This window comes from Pollicipes pollicipes, unplaced genomic scaffold, assembly GCF_011947565.3.
Source record: "Pollicipes pollicipes isolate AB1234 unplaced genomic scaffold, Ppol_2.1 Scaffold_5724;HRSCAF=6776_pilon_pilon_pilon, whole genome shotgun sequence".
NCBI classification, from domain to species: Eukaryota; Metazoa; Arthropoda; class Thecostraca; order Pollicipedomorpha; family Pollicipedidae; genus Pollicipes; species Pollicipes pollicipes.
Window position 1 is genome coordinate 16142110 of NW_023596746.1, and position 24792 is coordinate 16166901.

The 24792-nt window shown below is 53.2% G+C and overlaps 3 protein-coding genes across 7 annotated transcripts in view; 2 read left to right on the forward strand and 1 right to left on the reverse strand.

Moving 5' to 3' along the window:
* The window catches only part of LOC119102586 (diacylglycerol kinase theta-like), a 34677-nt gene extending 27671 nt beyond the window's left edge, over positions 1–7006 (forward strand). The window contains 6 exon segments of the mRNA XM_037226009.1: positions 183–243; positions 245–332; positions 1617–1802; positions 2777–3059; positions 4121–4385; positions 6874–7006. Of these exon segments, the coding sequence (XP_037081904.1) occupies positions 183–243; positions 245–332; positions 1617–1802; positions 2777–3059; positions 4121–4385; positions 6874–6996 (1006 nt within the window). The 3' untranslated portion in view covers positions 6997–7006.
* Positions 7007–8629: 1623 nt separating this feature from the next.
* Positions 8630–11435, reverse strand: LOC119102587 (putative peptidyl-tRNA hydrolase PTRHD1). Of its 3 annotated transcripts, none has more exons than XM_037226012.1 (3): positions 11421–11435; positions 10015–10108; positions 8630–9164 (listed from the first exon to the last, which is right to left on the reverse strand). In XM_037226012.1, the coding sequence occupies exons 2-3, from the start codon at positions 10099–10101 to the stop codon at positions 8883–8885; spliced, it is 369 nt and encodes a 122-aa protein (XP_037081907.1). In that variant the 5' UTR covers positions 10102–10108; positions 11421–11435; the 3' UTR covers positions 8630–8882. The 3 variants fall into 3 exon arrangements, with proteins under 3 accessions (XP_037081907.1, XP_037081908.1, XP_037081905.1); XM_037226013.1 differs by lacking the exon at positions 11421–11435 and adding an exon at positions 11368–11385; XM_037226010.1 differs by lacking the exon at positions 11421–11435 and adding an exon at positions 11304–11410 and having other exon boundaries at positions 8631–9164.
* Positions 11436–15214: 3779 nt separating this feature from the next.
* Positions 15215–24372, forward strand: LOC119103322 (TGF-beta-activated kinase 1 and MAP3K7-binding protein 2). 3 transcript variants are annotated; one of them, XM_037226813.1, is made up of 8 exons: positions 15215–15312; positions 15879–15936; positions 17514–17712; positions 18416–18549; positions 19133–19229; positions 20092–20142; positions 21261–21377; positions 23889–24372. In XM_037226813.1, exons 3-8 carry the CDS (start codon positions 17547–17549, stop codon positions 23903–23905), a joined length of 582 nt encoding a protein of 193 aa, XP_037082708.1. In that variant the 5' UTR covers positions 15215–15312; positions 15879–15936; positions 17514–17546; the 3' UTR covers positions 23906–24372. The 3 variants fall into 3 exon arrangements, with proteins under 3 accessions (XP_037082708.1, XP_037082706.1, XP_037082707.1); XM_037226811.1 differs by lacking the exon at positions 23889–24372 and having other exon boundaries at positions 21261–22811; XM_037226812.1 differs by lacking the exon at positions 23889–24372 and having other exon boundaries at positions 21264–22811.
* The last annotated feature ends 420 nt before the right edge of the window (positions 24373–24792 follow it).

Consider the following 24792-nt stretch of genomic DNA (forward strand, 5'->3'; position numbering starts at 1 on the left):
AGCCCTTCCTGAGAAAAGACTGTGATAATGAATCAGTTAATACAAGGACCAAACCAGACGCAAGGCTAGTCATTTCCCTCCAATGCTTTGACGAACCTTACAAAGTGCGCGTTGTGCAAAATGGGCTGCTGGCCAGCCAGTTGCTGTGCGTCAGTGGCGGTACTGACGAGCCGGCCCGGCAGGCTGTACGTGTTCCGCAAGGTGCCCGACTACCGTATCCTGGTGTGCGGCGGCGACGGCACCTATCGGCTGGGTGCTGCAGTGCTTGGACAACGTGGGCCAGGACAGCGAGTGCTCGTCGCCGCCCTGCGCCATAGTGCCACTCGGCACCGGTTCGTACTGACCCGCGCTGGCCCCCGGTCTCTGTGTGAAAACGTGGCGTGTTTTGACTGTTCCCGATTCCCTTTTGTGAAGATGCATCAGTCTTAAAGCAATTCTTAATTCAACACATTTAATTCAAAGTCGATCTGCTTTCAGATTAAGGACCTTTATGGGTTCGGGTTTCCATTTTGATGCCTTGAGAGCCCGTTTTTTGGGTGTTTTAAAAAGCCTACGGGTGTCTTGAATGGGCAAAAAGTCTTGGGACATTCGGCTCTAAGGCGCTCACCGCCTCCGAGGGGGGGGGGGGACATGACCTCAAAATTCCTACAGCCGGCTACACCACTGTCGCGATTGGCCATTGTGATGGCTACTCATCAACCCCCCCCCCCCCATTCCCCTATAAAGAGGGTGTTCCACATTTGTTCGGGGTTTTCAACTGGCCTAGCCACTTTGAAGATTATCTGGTGCAGTTGAGTCATCAGCCCTGCCCTTCTTAACATCTAAAGCGGTCTAGTTTCTGAGCTACACGCCTGCGAAGATGTACAAATTATTTCGGGGAGACTCTCGAGGCCACCTGGGCACCCATGACGTCATAAAAGCGTCATTCAAATTCTGCGATTTCATGAGCCACGCGTCGATCGAGGCCCCCAAAATATCATTGACAAATCGTGCATATCTGGCGTTTGTGCACATAATTTCCAAACATAATGGCCTATTGGCTCTCAATCAATGTTAAGCAAGGTACGATGACGTAATCAAACAGTAACGTATTTCGGAGCATATTTACTTAACTTAGAAATTGGGTCGTCTACAGCAGTATTTTCCACTCAAAAGCATGCTAATAGTTATAAGTGAGCTCATTTCAGCACATCCGATTCTTGCTCCAATGTCTTCAAATGTGGACCATTCCCTGTAGGAAAATATTGGCCGTAGCCCTAGCGATGCGCAGCAAGTCCTGCGGACGACAGGACCTCTGCAGCTTACCACTGCAACATGGGGTCGTAACACATACCCAGCGCACTGTCCGACCTGGCTCAGAACTGATATTTGTGAAATGCAGATTACATGATATGTGAACTACCTAACGTGCGTAAGCCACACGGTCGTGGTAACTTCGCTCATTGGACACCATGTGTTAGTGGCAGCTGAGCACTGGCAGACTCGGCGTGACTCTGAGCATCGCAGATATATCAGTACGCGGTCTGACCCTGCCGTGCCGTGATAGGGCTACCACTGGAGCGACCGCGGCGCGGGCTGACCCGAGATCTGACCTGTGCCCGACCGGCGACCGGCAGGCAACGACCTGGCGCGCGTGCTGCGCTGGGGGCCCGGCTACTCGGGCGGCGAGGACCCGAACACCCTGCTGCGGGACGTGATCGACGCCGAAGAGGTGCGGCTCGACCGCTGGACGGTCGTGTTCCACCCGGACGACAAGGGCGCGGAGGTGGACTTCACCAGGTCGGCGCTGCCCAACTCACAAGGTGCGGCCCGGCTGCTGGTGCCGCTCCGTAGACGCTGCTGGCGCCTGGCAGCGCCCTTGGCACCGCGCGGCTGCTGGTGCCGCTCCGTGGGCGCTGCCGGCGCCTGGCAGCGCCTTTGGCACCGCCCGGCTGCTGGTGCCGCTCCGTGGACACCGCCGGCGGCTGGCAGCGCCTTTGGCACCGCGCGGCTGCAGGGGCGCAGCCAGGATTTGTGATGGGGAGAGGGAAGGGGGAGGGTGGGAAGTGGATGGTTGCCAGCATCTACGACGGGAGGGACTACCATTATTTGCGACGGGAGGGGCTACCATGATTTGCAGTGGGGAGGAATGACTGTTAACGAGCGAGTTTCATTGCACTGCGAACAGTCGAATAGACCCCACACACGCTAATAAGAGAACGAATAGGAGAAGAGTACTTAGCGTATCAATGAACTATTGATGTCGATTTGCCATGGCGCCTGAAAAAGTGGTTTCAGCTGTGTGCCGTACTCATGCACTCGGCTGTCCGCCAGTCTTGTGACGGAATTATGGCTGATGGGGTCTGTATGTTTCTGTCCATGATAGCCTCTGTGAGATCTACGACAAACATAGTTTTTCTGATCACTAGATTTCGGAGTTATGTTCAGTAGTGTCAAGGGTAAAACTGTGCTCGAAGCTGACGGACTGGGAGAGGCGAAAAAGATCCATGAGCCTGCCTTGGCTGCGCCACCGCTCGGCCCTCTAACCCGGGGCCTGGCGCCCTCCTGGTGCTGGCGCTACTCCGGCCAAAATACCCAGCTATCTACCAATACCAGCACCCGGTGCAATCCACACAGTGAACGCGAGCTGATATCATGTCAACTCGCGTGTACGGTGAGATGTAACTTAATAAAAATCGTCCTGTAGCTTCATTATTTCCATACGTACGATCACCGCGTCAAATAGACTTACGAAGTTCTTTCGCAGCATATTTACCCTGGCACTCTACGCACCCAGGTTCGACGAGCGAGGACAACACACAAATATTCGTGATGAACAATTACTTCGGGATCGGCATTGATGCCGACCTCTGCCTGGACTTCCACAACGCGAGGGAGGAGAATCCGGACAAGTTCAACAGTCGGCTGCACAACAAGGGCGTATACGTCAAGATGGGCCTGCGCAAGATGATGAGCAGAAAGATGTGCAAGGACCTTCACCGGCACATGAAAGTGGAGGTCGATGGGAAGCCGCTAGAGCTACCACCCGTCGAGGGCATCATCATTTTGAATATCCTGAGGTGAGAGGCGCGTCGTGCCGCGTCTGGAGGTTCTGGCACCCCGCTCTCTGAGACGCTCCCCTGCCCACGCCGGATTTGGCGCGTCACGGCCCACGCTCATCATTCACTCGTCACTGTTTACTATCCATGTGTGGCGTAACAGTCCATGGCTGTATAACGCTCTCTGTCATGAGGCCAATTAAAGGGTGGGGTCTTGAACAATCGCCAACGGAATAATTTTTGCTATCTGGTATGATTTGGAACGCAACCATTCAGAACACCATTGCAGCACGCATGTCCTATGGGCTGTATCAGTATGTTTTTTGTGTCTTGGTCGTCAATAATCCTGCAACATTGCGAGAAGAACGCAGTCTAAAATTAATTGCCAATCTAAACAGTCATCTCCGATCACAGCATCCATCGATTTCTTTGAGAGACCATGATCAATAAGTTGTTGACGTTTTCAGTACATCTTTCGGATCGGTACTGAAACAGATGGAAAGCATTAAGAAGCATTCAGAAGCATGGGTATCGATGTCTGTCTGCGAAAATACCCACAAGCAGCTCATATAGGCCATAGCTGTTTTTATCCTGCCATGACTGAGGCGAAGCTGGGTTGACATACCCTAGTGAATCTATGACCATGCCTCTAAAGGTACCTAAAATGTTTGTGCATCCTTATTATGTTAGACTTGGAATGTTAACTGCAGCTATACTGGCTATCGCAACATGAAGTAAATATTTGGCCGTGCATGTGATACGAACGCATTGCTGGCGCGACTCTGGCTGAGGCCTTCGCAGGTAGGACTGGGTATCGCGATGAAGTTCTTCCTGCAGCTGAGACTCGACACCTTTCCCCAAAGTCACGGCCTATGAAGCGTCATTACCCGCATATTATCCAGTCTTGCCCCATGTCACATTACTTCTACGACCTTGGTCAAACTGCCAGGCGTCCGTGTCAGCCCCAGGCGTCCTCCCATCCACGGAGACAATGTGAAGCGCGCGACCGCGCTGTGGCGCCAGCGGCTGCGGAGCGTGCTCTGCCGTGGCGGGGCGCCACTGACGGCCGGCGGTGTCCACAGCTGGGGCAGCGGTGCGAACCCGTGGGGACCCGAGAAGGACGACCAGTTCGGCACGCCCAACCACTGGGACGGCATGCTGGAGATCGTGGGCGTGACAGGCGTCGTGCACCTGGGTCAGATCCAGTCGGGCCTGCGCTCGTCCATCCGCGTGGCGCAGGGCGGCCACATCCGCATCCACTTGCACACCGACATGCCGGTGCAGGTGGACGGCGAGCCGTGGGTGCAGCCGGCCGGAGAGGTGGTCGTCCTCAAGTCGGCCCTCAAGGTGAGCGGGGCCGGGCTGGGCGACGACCGCTCAGGCCGGCGCGACAGGCGACTCAGCGAGACCGGGCGCATGCTGGTGCCCAAGCACGGTTCGTCAGCCAATCATGGGGCACGGACTAGTCAGTCCTGCATTCCTTCATTAGTCATACTCTCGTGTCAATAAAACACGAGACTGCGGGCTGTGCGAGCTTGGAGCTGGCGCCGTACAGGGTAGGGTGATGAGGCGCAACCAATGACTGTGAGCGTGTGCTGGCCCTTTTGAGTGCATTGCTAGTTCGGATGGCTGGGGTAAGGTTGGTACGTTATCAGGAAGGTCACCGGGCCGGACAAAAGACGACACAGGTAATTGGGTAGCTAGATGATGCTAGATGGACATAGCTAGATGAAGGACATAGTGTAAAGATGATAACCCGGCAATCTAGATCACAGTGATGCCCCTTATGATCACACCTTTTCTGCGCCCATGCATAGGCGCAAAAAACAAGTGTTGGGCTCATTGACGTCAGGCGGAACAGGACACAAAGTTAAAGGAGACGGGACCAGACGGGTCATAACTGTTCTGATGATGGACGTTGGCCTACATCGTGCAAGGCCACGGTTCGATTGCCAGATGCGCCATTTTCCCTTAATAACAATATTGCCACCGCGGTTGCCAGCGTTGAAAAAGGATCCCGTCATTGCGTGGCAGCGTCGCCAAACTAAATCCAAATGACAACAGTAATAGCATATGCTAGTAGTAAGTATTCCGAATGAATTTTCGGCCACAGGCCTTGCTCACAGAGTGGCAATGAAACAGACCGCATGAGTATTTTTATGCAAGTGTTCTATTGTTCTCTCAAACAAGCATAACGTGGAACATGTCACGACTGCACATCCAAAAGTTTTTAAGGAGTCTATGTCGATAACAAAGCGCCGCAAAAAATGTTTCAAGCGCATCTCCCTAGCTGTCGGAAAACCAGCGGTCGTTCAAAAGTGGCAAATTTTACTGTCATCGCCGTCAGCCACCATCCCACATATTTGTCTTGGCCCTTCCCTTGATTCTCATGGACACGCAGGTTTCATGCTCCTCACGTTTTGCTGGATGTGATCTGTCAGCTGTTAAAATTTTCCCCATGCCACCCATCATTGAATACCTCTGCCTATCGAACTGACGTGAAGCCTTGAATTGGCCGCAGCTAGGGACAACTTAATGCTTCAATGGTGGGGCATGCCTGGGGCCCTGATGCGGCCCTGAGCATGGCCACTGCGAGCTCATTATTCCAACGTTTTTGTCATGCAAATAATGGGCTGGCCGTCGCAATTTTAAACATCATCTGTTTGTTAAATCACGGCAACATCCTTGCACATGGTCAAAGTGGCGAAGCTAACAGAAGACAAACAACGTGGGTTTAGGAAATTCTGCAAAATTACGAGCATCATAACCTAATTGGTTGCATTATCGGACCCATTACCTACAAGCAATGTTGCATTCAGGTTTTGTTCATGGGGCCCCGGGAGCTTAACTTGAAATCAGCTCTCAGCTATGCCGTGCGCGATGTACGCAATGTTTGTGAACGCATGCGTTTAGCATATTCGCAGTAATTTGCCGCGAAATGTTCCACAATGTCGCCCGCCGTTTGTTTTTCAAGCGAAGTGCAACCGTTGTATATTTTGGAAAGCAGAACAACTCTTGCATTTTCTCTTGCACTTAATGACAGTGTGTAGAAAATTGCTGGGCCAAATCCTAAGGTCTAGGGTCTATGGAGCCTATGTCAGTCAGATTGAGAAGCCCGAAAGAAGAGCTTATATATTACGTCGTGTGGTTCCTTCATGACTACGTGGACCATTGTAGTCTAAGTAGATTATGCAGACCATGCATACTAGACAGGCGCGTAGCCGTGACGAAACCCTCGGCGAAACATATTTGCTCTTCTTTCAGACTTTTGTGACCCAAAACCAGACTATCAAGTTTAGATTTGACAGTCGTGGGCTCGTTGTATACCACCAAGGCTCATATTTTCCTACGGTCTTACTTAGGGGCGTATGAACCTCTGAAGAAGTGGAGCGATAAAACCACACCTTTAAATCAATTGTGTGGGGTATTCTTGGGGGTTAAGCTTTTTAAAAGGTGGTCGCAGCATGCCTTCAGAATCACCGTTCCTACGCCCACCGTTGGAGTAACTCTGTAGCCATATTATGTTGTACATATTTTTATGTTGTGTTGATCTCTATTTCAACATTTCTTTTTAGGCGACAATGCTTAAGAAAATCAAAATGAGGCGCCGCAATACCGAGCCGTCTTTGGTATCCACCGATGGAGAGTCTACCCGCGACTGACTGCCGCCGCCGCCACCGTCACGTTCTTCTTGTGTGTCAGTGTATGCATGTTCGGGCGCTCTTTACCGCACTTGGCCTTCTGGCAGACCCAGAGCTGTCACATGCGTGTAACCGGCCTCTCTCTTTCTCTCTCTTTCTCTGCCTGCCTCTGTGCGCCTCCGCCGTCGTCGCAGGCCACCATGCTGAAGAAGCTGAAGTCGACCAAGCTGCGGCGCCGTAACACGGAGCCGAGCATGGGCGGCGCCGGGTCGCCGCTTGTGCCGGCCGCCTCCTCCCCGGCCAGCGACCACGTCTGACCCCCACCGGCCGCCCGCCCCGCCCTCTGTGTCGCGCACCCGCACCGACCGGCGCCGCACGTCCGCACCCGCCCGCCGTACCCAGCGCAGCCGTCGGCAGCGCAGCGCCCGTATACCCTGCGCCCAGCTTGGTACCTGTAGCTCACCCAAGACCCGGTTAGTGGCTCTGTGTGTGTGTGTGTGTGTTCCGGCTCAGGCCGGCCGTCGGTGGCCGTACATTGTGGTCGCACGGCCGCGTCTCGTGCAGGTGCTAGTCGACACAGGCCGCCGGCCGTCGGTCGCGCGCGCGGTGTCCGCACCAAGTCGTGTTAGATGGATGAGCACGGGCCGTATGTGTGGCCGGCTGCCGCGCGGTGAGGGCGTGCACTGGCCGTCCGCCACCGCGCGCAGACGAACGCGCACCGAGCTTATCGCGCATCCACATCTCAATGGTGGCGTTTTGGAAGCATGTATTTATTTGTTATGTCCATCGGCGATGTTTATTGCTGAAGCTGCCTTGTTGTTACAACAGTCTTAATATCACTTTTTACTCGAATTTATCTAGACATTTCGTAGAGCTTGGCATATTATTTTTATATGTCCTTGTTGTGAGCAAACGACATCCGTTTACGATCGGTTTGCGCAACAGTCCGTAGGACCGGAGTACCGGTCTCCACATTCCAGTCGAGTGGTCAGGTCACGACTTCAGGTCACAAGCATCGCTGGTGGGCGTCGCCGCTGCACCGCCCGCTTGTCGTGCAGCAGAACTGTCTCAGAACGGTATCGGTTCTTCTGGTTGATTTGGGGACATGTTCCGAGTATGAAATATTTTCATGGTAGTGAGAGCGTCTTGGAGAGAGCGGCGCGCCGGGCCGGGGCCCGCTGCGGGCCGGCCTCGGCCTACGCTCCAGTGCCAATCTTGTTGCTTGTCTTGTGCTCACTGTTCCGATGTACTGTGCGCGTGTGTGCGTGTGTGCGTGTGTGTGTGCGCGCCCGCGCGCGCGCGCGCGCGCGCGTGTGTGTATAGGTGTTAGAGTAGCGCTGAAAGGCACGCCTTTCGCCCGGCGACTGACAGCCACCAGCTTCGACATTCAAACCGCACGCCCGACAACGAATCCGCGCGTCGGCACCGGTACCAAGGCGCTCGTGCGCGCGCGCCGACGCGCAATACGGAACAGGGTCTCCTTCTGCATCGGGGTGTGATGGAAGGCCCGGCGGCGCTCCGCAGCGGCGGCCGCGCGCGCCGGGCGGCCGTGGTTGCCAACGCAACCACACCATCGGGCAGTGGCCGCCTGGGGCTCAGTTGTTGAACGGCAACCCTCCCGTTCCGCTCAACAATACGTGGCCAAGGCCCGATGGCGTCGAACCAAGACAATCTCATGTTTTCTATATGTTGTACGTAGGGTTGCAGTTTCTGATCGTCGTGATTCTCCGGTTGGGTTTTAGTGCGGCGCTCGCGGCCGCCGGACGCCGCCGCTCCACCCCTGGCGGTTGGGGGCGGCGTCCGCACCGCTGGGCGGGCCGCGTGGGGCCGCCAGGCTCCGTCCTGCCGCCACCGCCCGGCCCGTCCACCGCGCCCTCTCGGTTGGTTTTTACTGTTACGTCTGCAATAAATCTACCAGCTGTACCGGTGTCTTCGTCTCGCTCCCACCGCATTACGTAATGCAAAGGCTTTGAACGGCATGCAATTTATGTAACAGAAATGAGCACAATAGCGGAACTTCAGAGGAATATGACACATTGTAATAAACGTGGCAGCATGATCACAGCGGCAGGCCGCGACACGTTAAAACAGCCTGCTCTCTACATCGCCAGTGCAGTCAGCTGCTGACACTAAGCAGCCTCCACCGCTACAGAGCCCGCGCGGTCAGCTGCTGACACTGAACAGCTTCCACCACCACAGCGGGTCAGCTGCTGATATTGAAGAGCTTTAGCTTCTTGAAAAACTTTTGCACGTGTGCTTTGGGCGCCGGTTTGGTGGTCAAACAGGTTGGAATGTTCTCGGGCTGTTCGACCCACAGGTAGTGCGCTACACCTGCCTCGTGCAGCGCATCGCGCAGTTTGGTCAGCGAGGCCAAGTCGGGAGCCGCCAGAACCACTTTGTGCATGTTGTCCAGGTCAGAGAGGTAGGTCAATACGTCCGCGTCGTCGGCGTGTCGGTGCATCACGGCCGTCGTCGCGTGGCACGCCTGTAACAATGGGGATTTACGTGAACACGGCCGGAGCGGTTCCGCTATAGACCAAGAGAAGCCACAATATTTCGCGCTGGAACGATTGACGGTCTCGGGGTTCCCAATTGCTCCGGAAGGAGCGGTTGTGTATGTATACTGAACTATAAGTGTTAAACCGTTTAAGATTAGGCTTCCCAAAAGTTATCAGTCAATCATTTAGGATGTTGGGAGCGCTAGCCCGCTTCACTAGGTACATTTCGTGTTGCTGGTTGCTTCTCTATGCATTTATGCTACTGTGTAGTTCTGACCTCAACACGGGCCCAATGGAAGGCAACTACCACAGATGGTACTACTCCACCAGATCTGGCGGTACTTCCATTACGCCAGCGTTGTCGCCACGGGATTACCTAAAAAATGACGCTAAAAATGACAGTATGTCAGTTGTCTGGGATTTGTTGGTGCTAAAAACTGCTCACAAGATCAGACACGCTCTGCCCATTCTACGGGGAGATTTTTTTGCACGCTTAATCCGTCCAAAATGATGATCACTCACTGGTTGCGGGGTGCGCGCATGCAGGCCCCGGAGGCCTCCTATGAGGCCCTCCCTCACGCTCCTGGGTGACGCCCCTGCTGTGATCCCACTTATGAGGCGAGTGGCTTTACTTCGTCGATGGAAATGGTCGCGCTGCATAGACTCTTGACCACAAAAGGCAGTCCAGCAAACAAAAGTCCAGTCCAGCCTCTCCCACCCTTCAACTTTGGAGGATGGAAGGCAAATTTCAGATCCCACTGCTGTACTTTACATTACACTGCCTGGGGGTGCTGCTGCCTCCTCCCAATGGCGACATCCATGGCCCATGTCACTCACCTGGGCAATGACAGCTCCAACCGGCCACTTCAACGACGTTATCAAGTCTGAACGCACCACCACATACTGCACGATACCAGATGCCATGTCTGGCCTGAAATACAAATACAGAACACCTCAATTTTGTGTCACATCCCGGGGTTGACGAGGATGAAATACAAACTTGGGACTACAGCTTGGAAAACAATTGCATGCTTACATTCATTGTCACAGAGGCATACATCGGGAATGAAGTCCAGTTTTTGAACGTCATGTTGAAAACAAATTCTGATAAATACGCATCAACTGAATGCAAAGCAACAGACAGCACACTAGGAAAAACATGCAATGTCAAAGTTCCCAATCCATCTCCATTTCTGGGCATGTCCAACCCACTCCTGATAAGAATGACCATAGTGCCTTATAAAGGTGCAAATTGATGCATTAAAACATTCACACTTAAGGGCACTTCTTTCACATATGTCACTATTTTCGCCCTCGGTGGGCCATCACATAGCATTAGCTGCGTAGGTAATGCCGCGCGGTCTCCGGAGACTGCAACGCCGGGCATCGGGGGGAGGGGGGGGCATGGGGGATGTTCTAAAAATTGGGAGTACACAAGCTTGAAACAATGCTACATAACTGTTCTTACTCATCGATTCTGACTGAAGGTTGAACTTTCTTAGTAGGACATGGCTCGGCCATGTTAATGTAAATTTTTACCTCATTGAAATCTATAATCTATGTTCACAGGCTCCTCAACATCTATCACGAGCATAGCAAAAATTCTGGCAAAGCATCTGAGTTTCTTTGGTTCAGGGAGTCCAGTAAACCATTGTAAAATCAATGGCCCCAGCAGTTTCTTCCATGCAGTCACTGAATGCCTGCCCCCTTCAGTTTATTGACTTCAAAACACAAACAGAATTTCACTCTCAGCTAGGTTTTGGCTTCCGTCTCAGCCAAAGAAGGTAGAAGTGCAAACAGAACAAATGAAATCATGCACCCCCAAATTGTGACATGCCTCATGATTTCCTTTACAGAGGGAGGAGGAGACCTTCACGACCAGGAGGCCCTTTTGAACCCTGTGCCCCTTACCCCTTTACAAAGGTTCTGACTCCACCTATGGGGTAATCAGTGGGGTACTCTGAATTTGGGGTACTCAGCTAACAACTAAATACAAATGTATTACATACAAATAATACAACCATTCAATATTAACAGCCCACTGTCATAGACACCACAGCCAGATCTATTGAGGTTCATCCAACAGAGAAGACTTGAAGGCATTCTCCAGAGAACAGAACAAATACCTAAAAAGAATGAAATAACTTATAGAAAAGAGCAAACCCCCCAGGCACAGATCTCAACGCTCACAAGTTTAAATTAAGATTAGGCCAGTGTATTGAATCAAACCTACTGGAGCTCACCCAGATGATATAGCCACAAACACAAGAAGGACCAACCGCAACATCTGTCTGTCTTGCGCCATAAATGTGGTGCAATATTACGACGACCCCGGCTAGCGTATTTATTCCAGCACATATTAAAATTCCACTTCAGGCAAAAATGTACTACAAAGTTACCAATATACAGAGGTTTTTTATCGGCACTTCAAGGAACTGCCGCTGTCCACACAGGATTCATATGTAAGTTCTGCTGCTCCGGTGTCTCGCCTCCAGCGTACTGGTACACACGGTACGTTGAAAGTCACTTCTGTATTTGACAATCATCACAGGCACTCCACACAGTCCGTCGCGCCGGCGCGTCCGCCCCCGCGCCGGCGGCTCTCCGAGTCTTTTCCTCGTCACTCTGTCCTCTCCTGGCCCCCGCAGCCATATACCTCTCACGGGGCGCCGGGGACAGGAGAGGAACGCGAGCGTCTCTAAGCGGCGCACGCCAAACTACGCAACCATTCACCGGCTAGCACATAGGTGTTCTCTGGCACCTTACAATCGCACAAAATAATTGCGCTTGTCGAGCAAGGAGTGACGTGGGTGGTACACCTTGGTCTTGTAGATACCTAAGTAAAACGAAACGGGGGCGGGGGAATGCATCCCAAAGACCATTTAAGCTTGTCGAGGGCGCATTCTGTGCTATGTATGGTCGCTCATCACCAAAAGAGAACAATTATGAGCCTGAAGAGGACTCATTTTGACCTGTAGATGCCCATTCTTATCAGTAAACGGCCCGTTATTGCCTGTGGCGGGTCCATTCTGATCTGTGCAGGGCCCATTCTGACCTTTGAGGGTCCGGCCCTAGGGCTGTGATCCCTCCATACGTTCTTTGGCCTGCCCTTCGGACACTTTAATCTGACCCTCATAGACCCATTGGACCCTTGAGGCCTATGAAATAAGGTGGCGGGGGCGAGGGGGTAGTGCTAAATTCGGTTCCCTCCAACGTAAATATTTCGGGCCCATTTCAAGTGCCCCTGGAGTTTTACACCGGTTTGAAATGAATATTAGGACCGTTCGTGGTGTTCAGTGGACATTGGGCGCCTCATAAGAATATATATGCTAGAATATATATGCTATGTGGCCCGGAGTCAAGGTTTTTGGTACTCTTTCACCGAAGTTGCCGAACCAGGATTTCGTCAGAGTGTGAGGCAGGGAAATTGTGATACCCCTGCATTTTGATGCTATAGGCATACATGCTCTCACTTTTCACCTTGCGCGTCTGCCGCCCAGCATCGTTGAGGACTTCCAGTGGAGCGTGGGATGGTGAGCAAGCCGGCCGTGGCCAGGAATCCCCCCGCGCCCCGCCCTGCCAAACCAAACACGACCATTAGGCCGAGCGGGCCTGAGAATTAAACACGGGCCCGCCTGACTCCCTGGCCGATCGACCCGCATTGTTGACTGGATCTGCGAGGAAAACAGCGTGTGTCCCCCGGCCAGGTGGACACCGCCGTAAGCCGCCGTTCTCCCCCCGGAACGGCCATGACGGTGGCCTGTTCTACCCAAATGGGCCACCACGTCAAAGGGAAACGCTTGCCCTCCGCCGGCCGATCAAGATTAATGGACGCGAAAAGCCAGATCCCCGGCAAAACATCATACGCGCAAGCATGTTTGCCTGACATGAATGTATGTGCCGCCCCGCCCCAAGAACCCCACCGCGTCGGCGCCGCCGTCACCCCAGTTAGCATCAGAAGCGCAACGTCATGGGGAAACCATGGCCAGAGAGGGACGCACGGGGCTTGCCCGAGGTGCGCTATTGCCGGCGACGCCACACCCGAGATCTGACCCAGGGGAACGGTGGCAGCCGAGCCCTTGAAGCAGCGCAGGCCGACCTGGCATCACATTGGATGGAGGGAGTTTTGCGGCAAAACTATTGGTCCACACGCGAAAAACAAGGGCGGGCCCGACCCAACTCGAAGAATTAAGGAAAATTATGGATGGCGCAAGAGGTCTAGGAAGAGGGCCTTTCAGGAGGAGTTAAGAGGAAAGTTCCGAGGAAGGTTATAGAGGAGAGAAGGGTTCGGGGAGGCGCTGGACACATGATGGCGGCGGCGACAACCGGTAACAACGCACGTGATGTGAGTCCACAGGCTGTTATCCCCATGTTTACCAGGCCATGGACGGCTGACGCTCCCGTCTCCCTTGACCCCTCCTCATCAGGCGGGCGCGGACCATGACCACCTGTTACCTCCCATGTAGATAGGGAAAGGAGGGAGCGGGCACTGACCATGCGACCCTCCCGGCCGGGCAATGTGTCTCGAGGGTGCTCCCATAACTAAAGAGGGGGGAGGTGGGTGCGTGACGTGTTACGTGATTTTTTTTATGTTAACACAGATGGCAGTCTGTGTTTTAAATGGTTAAGCGTGGAAGCGAGGCTGGAAGTGATTCGGCCAGGCGGTGACAGGGCACTCAGGCCCGGTGTGGGCGGGCACAGTGTTCGAGGCCTATGACGCGCGCTTCGGCGCGGCGGCTCGCTCGTTAACCTGCGCTGAGGCTATGTTTATCTTTATCGTTGGAGGCGGTCACGTAGAAGCGCAGCGGCTTGTCATGGCCTTCGTCAGTCCCGCGTCGCAGCCAGGCGCGGCGTACAGGCCTCGTCGCGATATTCATGAAAGTTTCCTTTTGCTGTGGGGTTAGTCTGTTGGCTAGCTGGCCGGTTTGACTTCTCTCTTTCTCTTATCTTTTTTTATTATAACTCGGGGTGGCAGGATCCTTGCTGGAACCCATCCAGCGCATCTGTGCTGGTTTCGTCAACACGCACTACATTCTCCTTCTGCTTTATTGCTTGGCTGGCCCGAGTTGTTATCTGATTGTGCATGACATTCGTGTAGGTGTTTTGTTTTTCTTTATTTTTTGCTCTTGTTGTTTCGGTTTTTGTGATTTAGTGATTGATTGCCTTGTACAATCGAAGCATTTGCTCTGGAGTCGACGGGGTCAGCTCCTGCCGGATTCTCAGATTTTTGTCAGATACACAACATGTCGTCCTTTCCAAATACAGACCGTATGTACCGTATAGGGACCGTAAATAGGTCTATATACGTATATACCGTATGCAGACTGCAATAGGGACCAGTGCCGGAGTATGATGGCAGAGAAAGGCGCCCGAGCAGCACGGCTCCAATATGGTAGGGATGAGGAACCAGACGACCGCGGTCCTGCTTTTACGCAGATGTCTGTTTGTGGATAGCGCGACTTAAAAACACGGTTTAGCTCTGTTTTGGACTAAGAGACGGTTGACTCGTTTTGCGGACTCTCACTTGACCCCAGGCGTGACGGCATGAAGAGGTATGGTCATGGTATGACCAAGGACCAGTTGGGGACCGTCCAGGGTGCCCGACTATGCATGGCGAAAGTTGGTGCACCATGCCTTGGCAGGGGACAGAACACAGCCTGTTCCCTCCCGACGTGGTGTACGTCAGGCCCAAGGCCGTCAGGCGTTATGAGCTCTTGATGGCGGTATGTTCGGGACTGATGGAGATGCCGCTATCGACGCTCACAGGAAGGACGACAAGGGAACCAAGGGTCCTCGGACAGGCCTCGAAGGTCTCCAGAGCGCGTCGGCCGGGCTAAAAATTGGCTTCATGAGCATGGCTATCTCGAACAACCACCTCCTCCCCAATTTAGGAGAACTTCCATTGTCCGGCTCTTATGCGGGAGTCGACTAGCAGCCCACGCTGAACGCTGATCGCAGCTTTTTTGCATCATCGGATGCTCTAATTTTTCTTAGGCCTTGTGCACTGTAGGCATTTCTGGCGAATAACAATATTACGTAGGACGCCTATCAGGGCTACTCTGCAATCGCTCTCAGTGCCGTTGCGAGTTCAGTGCTGCCCGATGCACGTACGTATGTTGCTGAGTCTAGAAATCGGTAAGTGCATTTTAAAGGGGTGAGGGCATGTCTAAATATCTTGGGCAGGTTAGGGTCATCATTTGCTTGAACACCCAGCCTGCCCTCCAGTCAATGCTAGAGCTGATTTCTGTGCATTGGTCCACCATGTGCTCCCCTTTCGCGTGACATTTTCTCCTTGATTTTGGGTAACTGAACATAGTTTCTGTAGCACATCCATAATCATTGTGTGGTAGTAATGCTATTCATTATGTTTCTCACAGGTAACAAAGCTGGACCATTTTGTATTCCATTTGCAGCACACCATTGGTTTCAATTTGCAGCAAGACAGTTATTGTACATCTGAGTACTGAATGTGAATATTGCAAGCCTGAAGGGTTAATGTCACTGTGGCGTTAGGGGTGTAACTCAATGTCTCACTGCACCTGATCATTTTATGGGTTTAGTATGTTTTTATCAACAGACCTGAGGAAACCAGCATTGTTTTTTTTAATTTTTTTGGTGAGGGATTTCTTTTCTGGTTTGGTGGCCTTTCCTGAGCACTTAGTTTTTGATGTGAATTATCTTAAATAATGCCATATTTTCAGGTGCTGTATAGAGTCAAGTGTCTGAAATGCTCTGACAACCAAACTCTGTAACCTTAAGGTAAGTCCTCAGCTGGGAATAAGGCAAATTAAATCCTAAGAGAAACACAGTTTTGTATCACTTTTAAGTTGAACTGATCAGCAGCCTTGGTATGCCTCCAAGTGAATAAAATAGAAATGTTGGTTATGTTTTGTCCTCATTGTATGATAATGATAGCATTTGGTTTAGGTTTGAGGCCTTGGATTATTATATTATGTTTTGCTGCTTACATGTAAAATGAGAAAATTTCATTTGATAACCACTAAAAGTATGAAATGTTATGTGCTACAAGACTCAATCAGCAGCCATCCTCCTTTTTGAAGTTTGCCATGCCACCTGCTTTTTTGCACAGATTTCTTCACTACACACTACACTTATTTCTTTGGTCTTTTTTTCTGTGAATGCTCATGCCATTAATAGTGCACAGGCAAATATTTTATGTTGTAAAACTGAAATATTTTCACCATTGTCTACTTGTTGAGAAGTTTATACACTTCATAGTAAGATTTGAAATGCTGTGTAAATACTGATCAGAGCAATGCCAGACCTCACTCACTGGCTATGTGAGAGTTCAGAAAACAGCTGTCTTAAGTTCTCTAGCCTGAAAAATCAAGTGAAGGCAACTTACGCAATACTGGCAGAGGATTACTGCAATTTCTCCAAGCATGGGTGAGCTTTCATGGCTACATTTCCACTCATACCATTCCTCAACCAGTCATATTCTCTTACTGCTGCACCTATCAAATTGTCTTGCCGAGTCATTCCACTATCCTCTTCAAACCAGTGCATGGGGCAGGGGATTAGCCAAATGATTTTAGGTAGTTTGTTAATCATACTACATTGCCCCAATATAACACAGGAGGAATAGTTCATTGGATATCAACATATTCATGGGTTGTTTGAATTTGTGTGGTACAAAACATGATTGTTGTTTCTCATGCCCAGTTAAGCTTCCAAGCATTTCAGACTGGTTCAGGGCTTCAGGCATCATTCAAGCCAATAGTTGACAGTGACCTGTATTCATGCCAAGTGGCTGATGACAAAGCTTGCTTGCTAACCATGCAATTTCTTATGTGCTGGTGTAGGTGATATTTGCTTCAGACATACATCCAAGCAGCATCACAGGACAGTGCCTGCATTTTGGGATATAACCATAATCTGTCTCTGACATGTTCAAATGTCATTTCTAAGAACATATTCCTGCACCTCACAGTTAATGTTTTGGTAAAGTTCCCATTTTTGGGTCCACCTCTAAGAAATAATAAGTTGCATTTATTGGTAAGCATTCATTCAGAAAGGCACAAGTTTTGTGGTGTGCTATTGACAAATCCTGGAATAGCTATGTGGCCTGTAGTTTGACAACTCCCAATAGAAATACGGATACTTTTAATAATTGTAGCTATAGTTCCATAACTGAGCTGAGGCTTCAGATAACTTGAGTTATTCCAGCAACTGTCAACTTTGCCATGATACAATGTAAGACACATTTCCCATGCAACATGACAAACAACCAGTGTAGCCACACTGTCTGAAACCGTTGGATATTGATGGATGTGTGCTGGGAGCAAGGAGTGCTGAGCGGCGTCGGTGTCCGGCAGCGTCGGGTCGGGCCGCCGTCGGGCGGCGAGGCCATGTCTCGGGACGAGCCGCCGCCCGACCTGGCGGTCGGCATGGAGGATGTGCGCATCGGCGACCGGCCGGTGTTCGTGACGCCGCCCCGCCGGCCCGTTTGGCAGCCTCAGCCGTCGGCCCGGCCGGTCGTCCGCCCGCCCGCTGCCGCCGCCGCTGCCGACCCCGGTACGTGGCGTCGCGACGCTGGCCGCGCCTCTGCCGTTGTTTCTGGACCCGACCCCTCCAGACTGCCCGTTCGCTCGGCTGTGATGATTCTCCCGCGGTAGCAGAGCATGTAGAGGTACAAAGAGCGCGCTCGGTTAATTTGAACTCTCGTGTCATTGATGTGGGACTGTATTGGAAGAAGAGAAGGTGAGGGGTGAACAGGAGGCGCCGAGACCCTCAGCTGTATACCAAATGTAACATAAACAGCATGCATCAAGTCTACAGAAGCTCCATTGTATTTTTGCCAATATGCAAAATATGCGATGTCCTAAACGTCGCCTCCGTGAAATTGCAATAATGAAGACCCTTTTTCATAATTAGCTGACCACTCACGGAGGCCTCTGGTCACGCAGTGTTTCACGTTATTTCCCCTCTAAACCATTTGTAACTGGCTGGAATTAATGCAAGACCATGACGGGCTTGTCATACTCTGGTGCCCTGGTATCACCGGGCAACCGGAGATTTGACCGGCCGAAACCCTGTGTAACTCATTGTGGCATGGCCCGACCAAAGGAGCTTTTTATGGCACTGGGGCCTCCTGGGATCCACCCGGCGGAGCCCACTGGCGCCACGCGGAGCCCTGTTGCTCTCCGCCAGACTGGCGCCGCTCGCCGCCACCGCACCACCGCTAACCGTTGCTCGTCGCGTTGCTCCTGACCGGCAGCGCTGCTGCGCAGCCAGGAGGCGGCCTATAACAGGCTGCGGTGCGAGATGGAGCGCAATACGCGTTTGTACGAGAGCCTGCTGGCCGACACTAACCTGCTGATGCGCCAGCTGGAGATGGCGTCAGCCCCAGTGGTGAGTCGGATTCGTGCTCACAATCACGCTGCGCCCGTGGGCTGGAGCGTTGCACGGCAAGAGGCAGCGTCTGACGGCATTGGCAGTTGACTTATGGTGTTCAGCCTAAAGCCCACACGTCTCTCCGTTCGCTGCACCGAGATGGAGAAACATTGTGCTTAGCGTCTCAGCCGTTTTCCGCACAGTCTATACAGCTCGCGAAGTTCCTACTTCCTACAATTTCTACATCCATGCCCATTCGATACCTGCCTTCGCTGTCACTTTGTCACCAATAAACTGAGTAGCTTATATTGTTGCATATTGGTGAACAGGTGTGTTATACGTAATAATAGCATGTGTGCTCAGCCTTCCATGATCAGGCAAGTGATCGACAATCACATGGATGCATCTGCTTCTGATGCACTCACCTGACCATCCGTCAACCATAAACTGCCCGGGCGCGTTCGCTTCGCTACCGATGGCCACCGGTGTCCACGCTGAGCGCCGCCGTGCCCGTTGTCGCGGCTGCCGCCGTCTGGCGGTGCGGGGTCGGACGAGCGGCGCCACCGGTCCGACCCGATCGCTGACCGCTGCTGTGTTACAGCCGGACGAGCGTGTGCGCTTGGCCGAGGACAACAGCCGATGGCGCCGCAGCTGTGAGCTCCTGTCGGCGGATGTACGGCGGCTGCGAGCGGAAGAGGGTAAGGCGCCTGCTAGGCGGGCCGACACGCTGGCGTGTCCGGCCCTGTGGGTCACAGCTGGTGCGGTCGCCTGCTAGGCGGGCCGACACGCTGGCGTGTCCGGCCGTGTGGGTCACAGCTGGTGCGGTCGCCTGCTAGGCGGGCCGACACGCTGGCGTGTCCGGCCGTGTGGGTCACAGCTGGTGCGGTCGCCTGCTAGGCGGGCCGACACGCTGGCGTGTCCGGCCCTGTGGGTCACAGCTGGTGCGGTCGCCTGCTAGGCGGGCCGACACGCTGGCGTGTCCGGCCCTGTGGGTCACAGCTGGTGCGGTCGCCTGCTAGGCGGGCCGACACGCTGGCGTGTCCGGCCCTGTGGGTCACAGCTGGTGCGGTCGCCTGCTAGGCGGGCCGACACACTGGCGTGTCCGGCCGTGTGGGTCACAGCTGGTGCGGTCGCCTGCTAGGCGGGCCGACACGCTGGCGTGTCCGGCCCTGTGGGTCACAGCTGGTGCGGTCGCCTGCTAGGCAGGCCGACACGCTGGCCTGTCCGGCCCTGTGGGGCACAGCGGGGTGGGGGGGGGGGCGGGGCGGGGGGGTGTCGCCTGGTGGGCGGGCCGACACGCTGGCCTGTCCGGCCCTGTGGGGCACAGCTGGCGCGGTCGCTGCGTCACGCGCTCCACGGAATTTGAAGGAAGCACCGTAACGATCACGGCGATGTACCTGGGAACTTCTGTTGATGTATGGCCTGTGTGCGAGGCTAGTAATGAACAAGGACATAACGGTAGTAAGACATCAGCCATGAGCTTGTGCAATGTCTGTGGAATTATTTATGCGGGAGGTGTACACGTGATGATGCACTGATTTCAGTGTTTTTCTTTCTCAGCTCGTCGTCATTTGATGTCCTACAGCTCCGAGGTCATCCTCTCCCCTCCAGGTGAGAGTCACGTCACTGACGCAGCGTCTCGGATCGTGGCGATTTGAAAAAGCCTTCATTTGTCTACTGGCGTCGCTTGTGTAGTTCACAGGACCTATTGGTGCAGCGTACGCTGGCGTGCTTTCTCAAGTGTTTTCCCCGGCTTATGACACTGCACATTTTGGGCCTCTCGGGTGCGGACACGAATCGTCAGAGGACGTAACTAGTAATAATAGCATGTGGTGCATTAGTGAGGCAGCTGGTTGAAACACGGGACACCGAAAATTTTACATCGAAAGGGATCACATTTTGGTCAACGGCTATCTATCATCAGGAATCAAGGCAATAGAACAACGGGGTAAAGGCGATCCAGGGCTGCAAAAGTCGAGGCTTTCCGTTTGGCATTTTATTAAATATTTTGGGCATACTGCAGACAATGGTTAGTTAGTTTGTTGCAATGAATAGAATCTGTATATCCAAATTATGGTGTGAATACCTGTATAAGAAATGTGCGGCCACTTGGGTTGAAACCTGTGGCAGCTGTTTCAGTTGACCTTGTCAGCTGACGTTTTGTTTACGTTTGTTCGTGATTAGCTGACATTTCTTGCGTAACCAATTTGAAATAACTAGCGCAGAGAAAATGGTGATGATTTGAGAAGGTTGTGAATTTCAGGATATATATATATATATATATATATATATATATATATATATATATATATATATATATATATATATATGCATATACACATGCATAACGTGTGGCGATGTATGTCAGAACAGTTTGAAATTGGACATATATGTCAGTTTATCTTGTCGGCTGATGTTTTCTTGGCGCTTGCACCTCAGCTGGTCCTTGCATCTCCGGAATGGAGGACCAAGCTGTTTTTATCTAGGCTTGCGGCACCAACGGATCAGGGATGGAGACTTGGTAATGGTCTTAGGCCCAAATGCTGTTTCGTGTTATATAATCCAATATGACCTGTGCAATTTGATAACAAAGGCAGTTACGTGTAAAGTCAAGTATTGAACGTGGTCTGTTTCAACTAGCGTCTTCGAGGCGTACCACAGGTCAATTATTGTCGCGTGTGGTGTGGAGACGCGCCCCTGACCAAGCTGGTTGTCCTTGCCCGGTGCAGCAGGTCCGCCAGAAGAGCCGGCCGAGGGGCCGCAGTGGGAGTGCGGCTCATGTACCTTCCTCAACCACCCGGCCATCGGCGTCTGCGAGCAGTGCGAGATGCCCCGCCTGCGCCGAGGTACGGGCTGGGCGGCGCGCTCCCCGCCCTCATCCCTGCCGCCGCCGCACTCGGGCTGCTACTGCCACCCGGCCGGCGGCGGCGCGTCGGCCGACCGCGTCTGCAGCTGGCCCGAGAGCAGCGCGCGGCCCAGCCGCGGCGCCCAGCCCCGGCTAGGCACGCTCTAAGGCCGGTCGGCAACATGGCTCGGACATACTGAGGCGGCCCCCCGCCCCCCTCCTACTGTGGACGGCGGAGCGGCCGTCCATCCTGTGCGTGACATCCTGAAACAAGATATTACCAAAAAAGACGGGCATCCAAACTTTCCATCCGTACGGACAACTAGACTCTACATCCTTACGGACAACCAGACTTTACATCCATTCTCAATCCGTGTCATCAAATTGGACTTGTGGATGTTCCTGATAAGCGAAGTGGGAATACGACAGTAGATTAGCGGATGCTATTTTCTCTCACCATACCAGTTGTAGAGAGTACAACTGGGTATAGCGAAACTCCAGTAGCCATACGGGGTCGTGGCGGCTGCGGTCACGGGCACACGTAATATCACCCGGGCGACGGCAGGGATCTAAGGCAGTAGTATGACCCTCGCAGCGCGGTGGCAGCGACGTGACTGACTCGAGGAAGTGCTGGGCTGGCTCTGTCTGGCTTCGCCCGTGACTTGGTGACGGTGGGCGTCCGGCACCAAGTCGTTGTCATGGATCTGTGCCGCCGGGACGGGCCATGTCGATTGTTTGTCCCTCCCTGTCTCGGCCGGTATTGCTTAGTTTACCCGCCGTCCACCGCAGTAATACTGGTGTACTAAGGTGCTGCTTATGCAGCTGCTTTTGGATGTCGGGATCAGTGAACAGGCACAAATCAAAATTATTTTGTACGTGAGGTGCGGGATAGTCCCTGGTCACCACGTCTGGTGGACACGGTGGTCACGGGCGATGTACTGCGATCTTGGTGGCCTTGCGTGCATTCCTGTTTTCGGAATCACTTCTTCGTTGTCATTGTGTTTTAAAAGCGATGCAGTGAAGAGTTGTGTATGATTAACTGAGTTACGAGGCAACGAAGAGTCGAAGTCAGTTCCTTTTTCGAGCGTTCGTCCAAGGCCGTAATGCGTCTTATGTTCGCCGGATGCGGCGTTTCATTTCGTGTCCCACGAACGTCAGCATGTCAGGAGAGTCTCACTCGTCAAGTGATGTATCTATCAGGGTAGCCACATGTCACGCTCCACGTGATTTTCTATGTGTGCGGTGAGCTATCAGTGCCGTTGTGTTACCACTGCTCGATGCAAGCGCGCGGTGGTTGCCCTCTGGCACCAGTTGTATGCAGTTAGGACTAGCTGTGCTCATCGCAGTGAAACTGTGCCGTGGATACCAGACGCCATGGCGAACTCTGCGCAAACTACTGTCCTTCCGGTGTAATACACCCTCGCTGTCCAGTGTGGTGACAGTGTGTTGCTTGTGTGCGCGCTGTTGCTCTGTGGTGGGGTCGGAAGCCTCGCCCACCCGTGGCCGAGGTGAGTCGCAGTTGTGGGCCAAGCATGTCTTCGGAGTGCGGCTGACGCACGCACGCTTGTAGACAGCGCGGCCGTCGCGGTGCTCGGACTGAACGCCTTCAGTAAGCAGCATGCTCTGTCAGTGAACACGCTTCTTCGAGTTCGACAGACAGCGTACCGCATTGCAGAGATTGGCTGTGGAAGCGCGTGCGTTGACAGTGCATGCCACCAGTTTTGCTCCTCGACTATATCGGGTCTTACGCAAGGCCAGTATATACGCGGCCAGCTGAAGACAGGTAATTCAGATTTCATCCGAAACCAGTCCGCGTACGGCTCTGTCCGCGACACGCGATGTCCCGTTCTTCATCCCCCCAGATGCTCCTACCGGCAACACACCAGCGTCGGGGTCAGAGCTATACCACATCTCAGCAGGGGACGATGCTTCTTCACTGCCCTCCTCTTGGCTTTGGTGGCCTCTCGTAGCTCGCCAGCTTCTGCGTGTGTGTGGGGGGGGGGGGGGGGAGGGAGAGGGACGACCCCGTCGCACCAACCGTCGGTGGCGTGCGTCACTGGGGGAGGGTGGAGCACCAGCATGCGGTCCCTGGGAAGCGACACGTAGCGACGCACCAGACGCAGCTGCAGCAACTGCTGCTCCGCTGTCTGTATGACTAGGAGCTCGCGACTGGTGTGCGTGGGGCTGGTTATGGCCTGGGTAGTGATTGCTCTGTAGTGCCCTCTCACCCAAGCAGCGCGGTAGATAGATTACTAATCACGTCGCTCGTGTAGCGCCAGTACTAAGGCTGTCCTGCAATTCATGTGATAATTTGCGTTGGAAATTTGTGGACAGGTCTAACGCTAAGTCTGTAAGAGGAGAGCAGTACGCTTTTGTCGTCCATGCGGATGTCCAAACGTTTCATGCGTTTCGCACATGAAAGGGAGCGTGACCAAGCCGTGCTTTATTCGCAGCAAGCTACTAACACTGCACGTGTTCTGCACCTCTCACGTCGCTCCAATCCGTGTTTCAGTCCCGAGCAATCACTAACGCCTGATTGGTGGTTATCCCGGCCGCCGGCTTCTCCCGTAACCAGCAAGGCCTCACCGCGGGACAGGACACAGGAGCGTGTGGACAGTCCGCATCGTTTGCGAGCCTGGTCGAGTCTCGCGCCGCGCCTTGGAGGCTGACGGAGACGAAGGGCGCTTACCGTGTCTGTTGACAGTCTTGAAGTCGGGTTTTGTACCAGATGTATGACGCATGTGCCTATGCTTGTTACTGACTGTGTGATACATTGGTGTGATGAATGCGTGAAAGAGTCGCCACATCTACCAGCACGAACGGACGGCAATCTCTGACGCGAACGTTACGCGTAATAATGCACGGAGTGGCGTATCGCCACAAGGCCGCCTGGTGCCGTGCTAACATCCTCGTCCCGGTCGGTAAACGTGCGGGGTAGTAGAGTAATCCATTCCGACGGGCCGCGCTGTTGGTGTTTGCGATAAAGTAGTGGCCGATTGCTTGTTGTCTTCCTTTCCTAGATCTGCAGGCGTATGTCGCGAGTCATTGGAGACCTCTGTTGAAGGTCTGGTTCTGGAGTTATCTGTAGCAAAAAGTGTCGTGGCGCTGAAACGCGCCAGGCGGTTTGACGTCACTGGAGCTACCAGCTGCCTGCGGTAACCCTCGTGCTACGGCGTTTGGCGCTCCTGAAAAAAAAGTCCTTGTCGGCCTGTGGTTCCCGAACAGTTTGACATCAGGGTCTGGAACTTAAAGGTTTTTTCAGTGAGCCTCCCAGAAATGCTTTCCAAAATACAAGACCCCAGTGCAATAAATATGGCTTCCGGAGTGCATAGGCGTAGGAATGGAGAAAGATGGAGGGGTGAGTGCGAAGGGGACAGCTGCCCCTCCAACTTTTAGACTGAGTGGTGTGGTGCCCG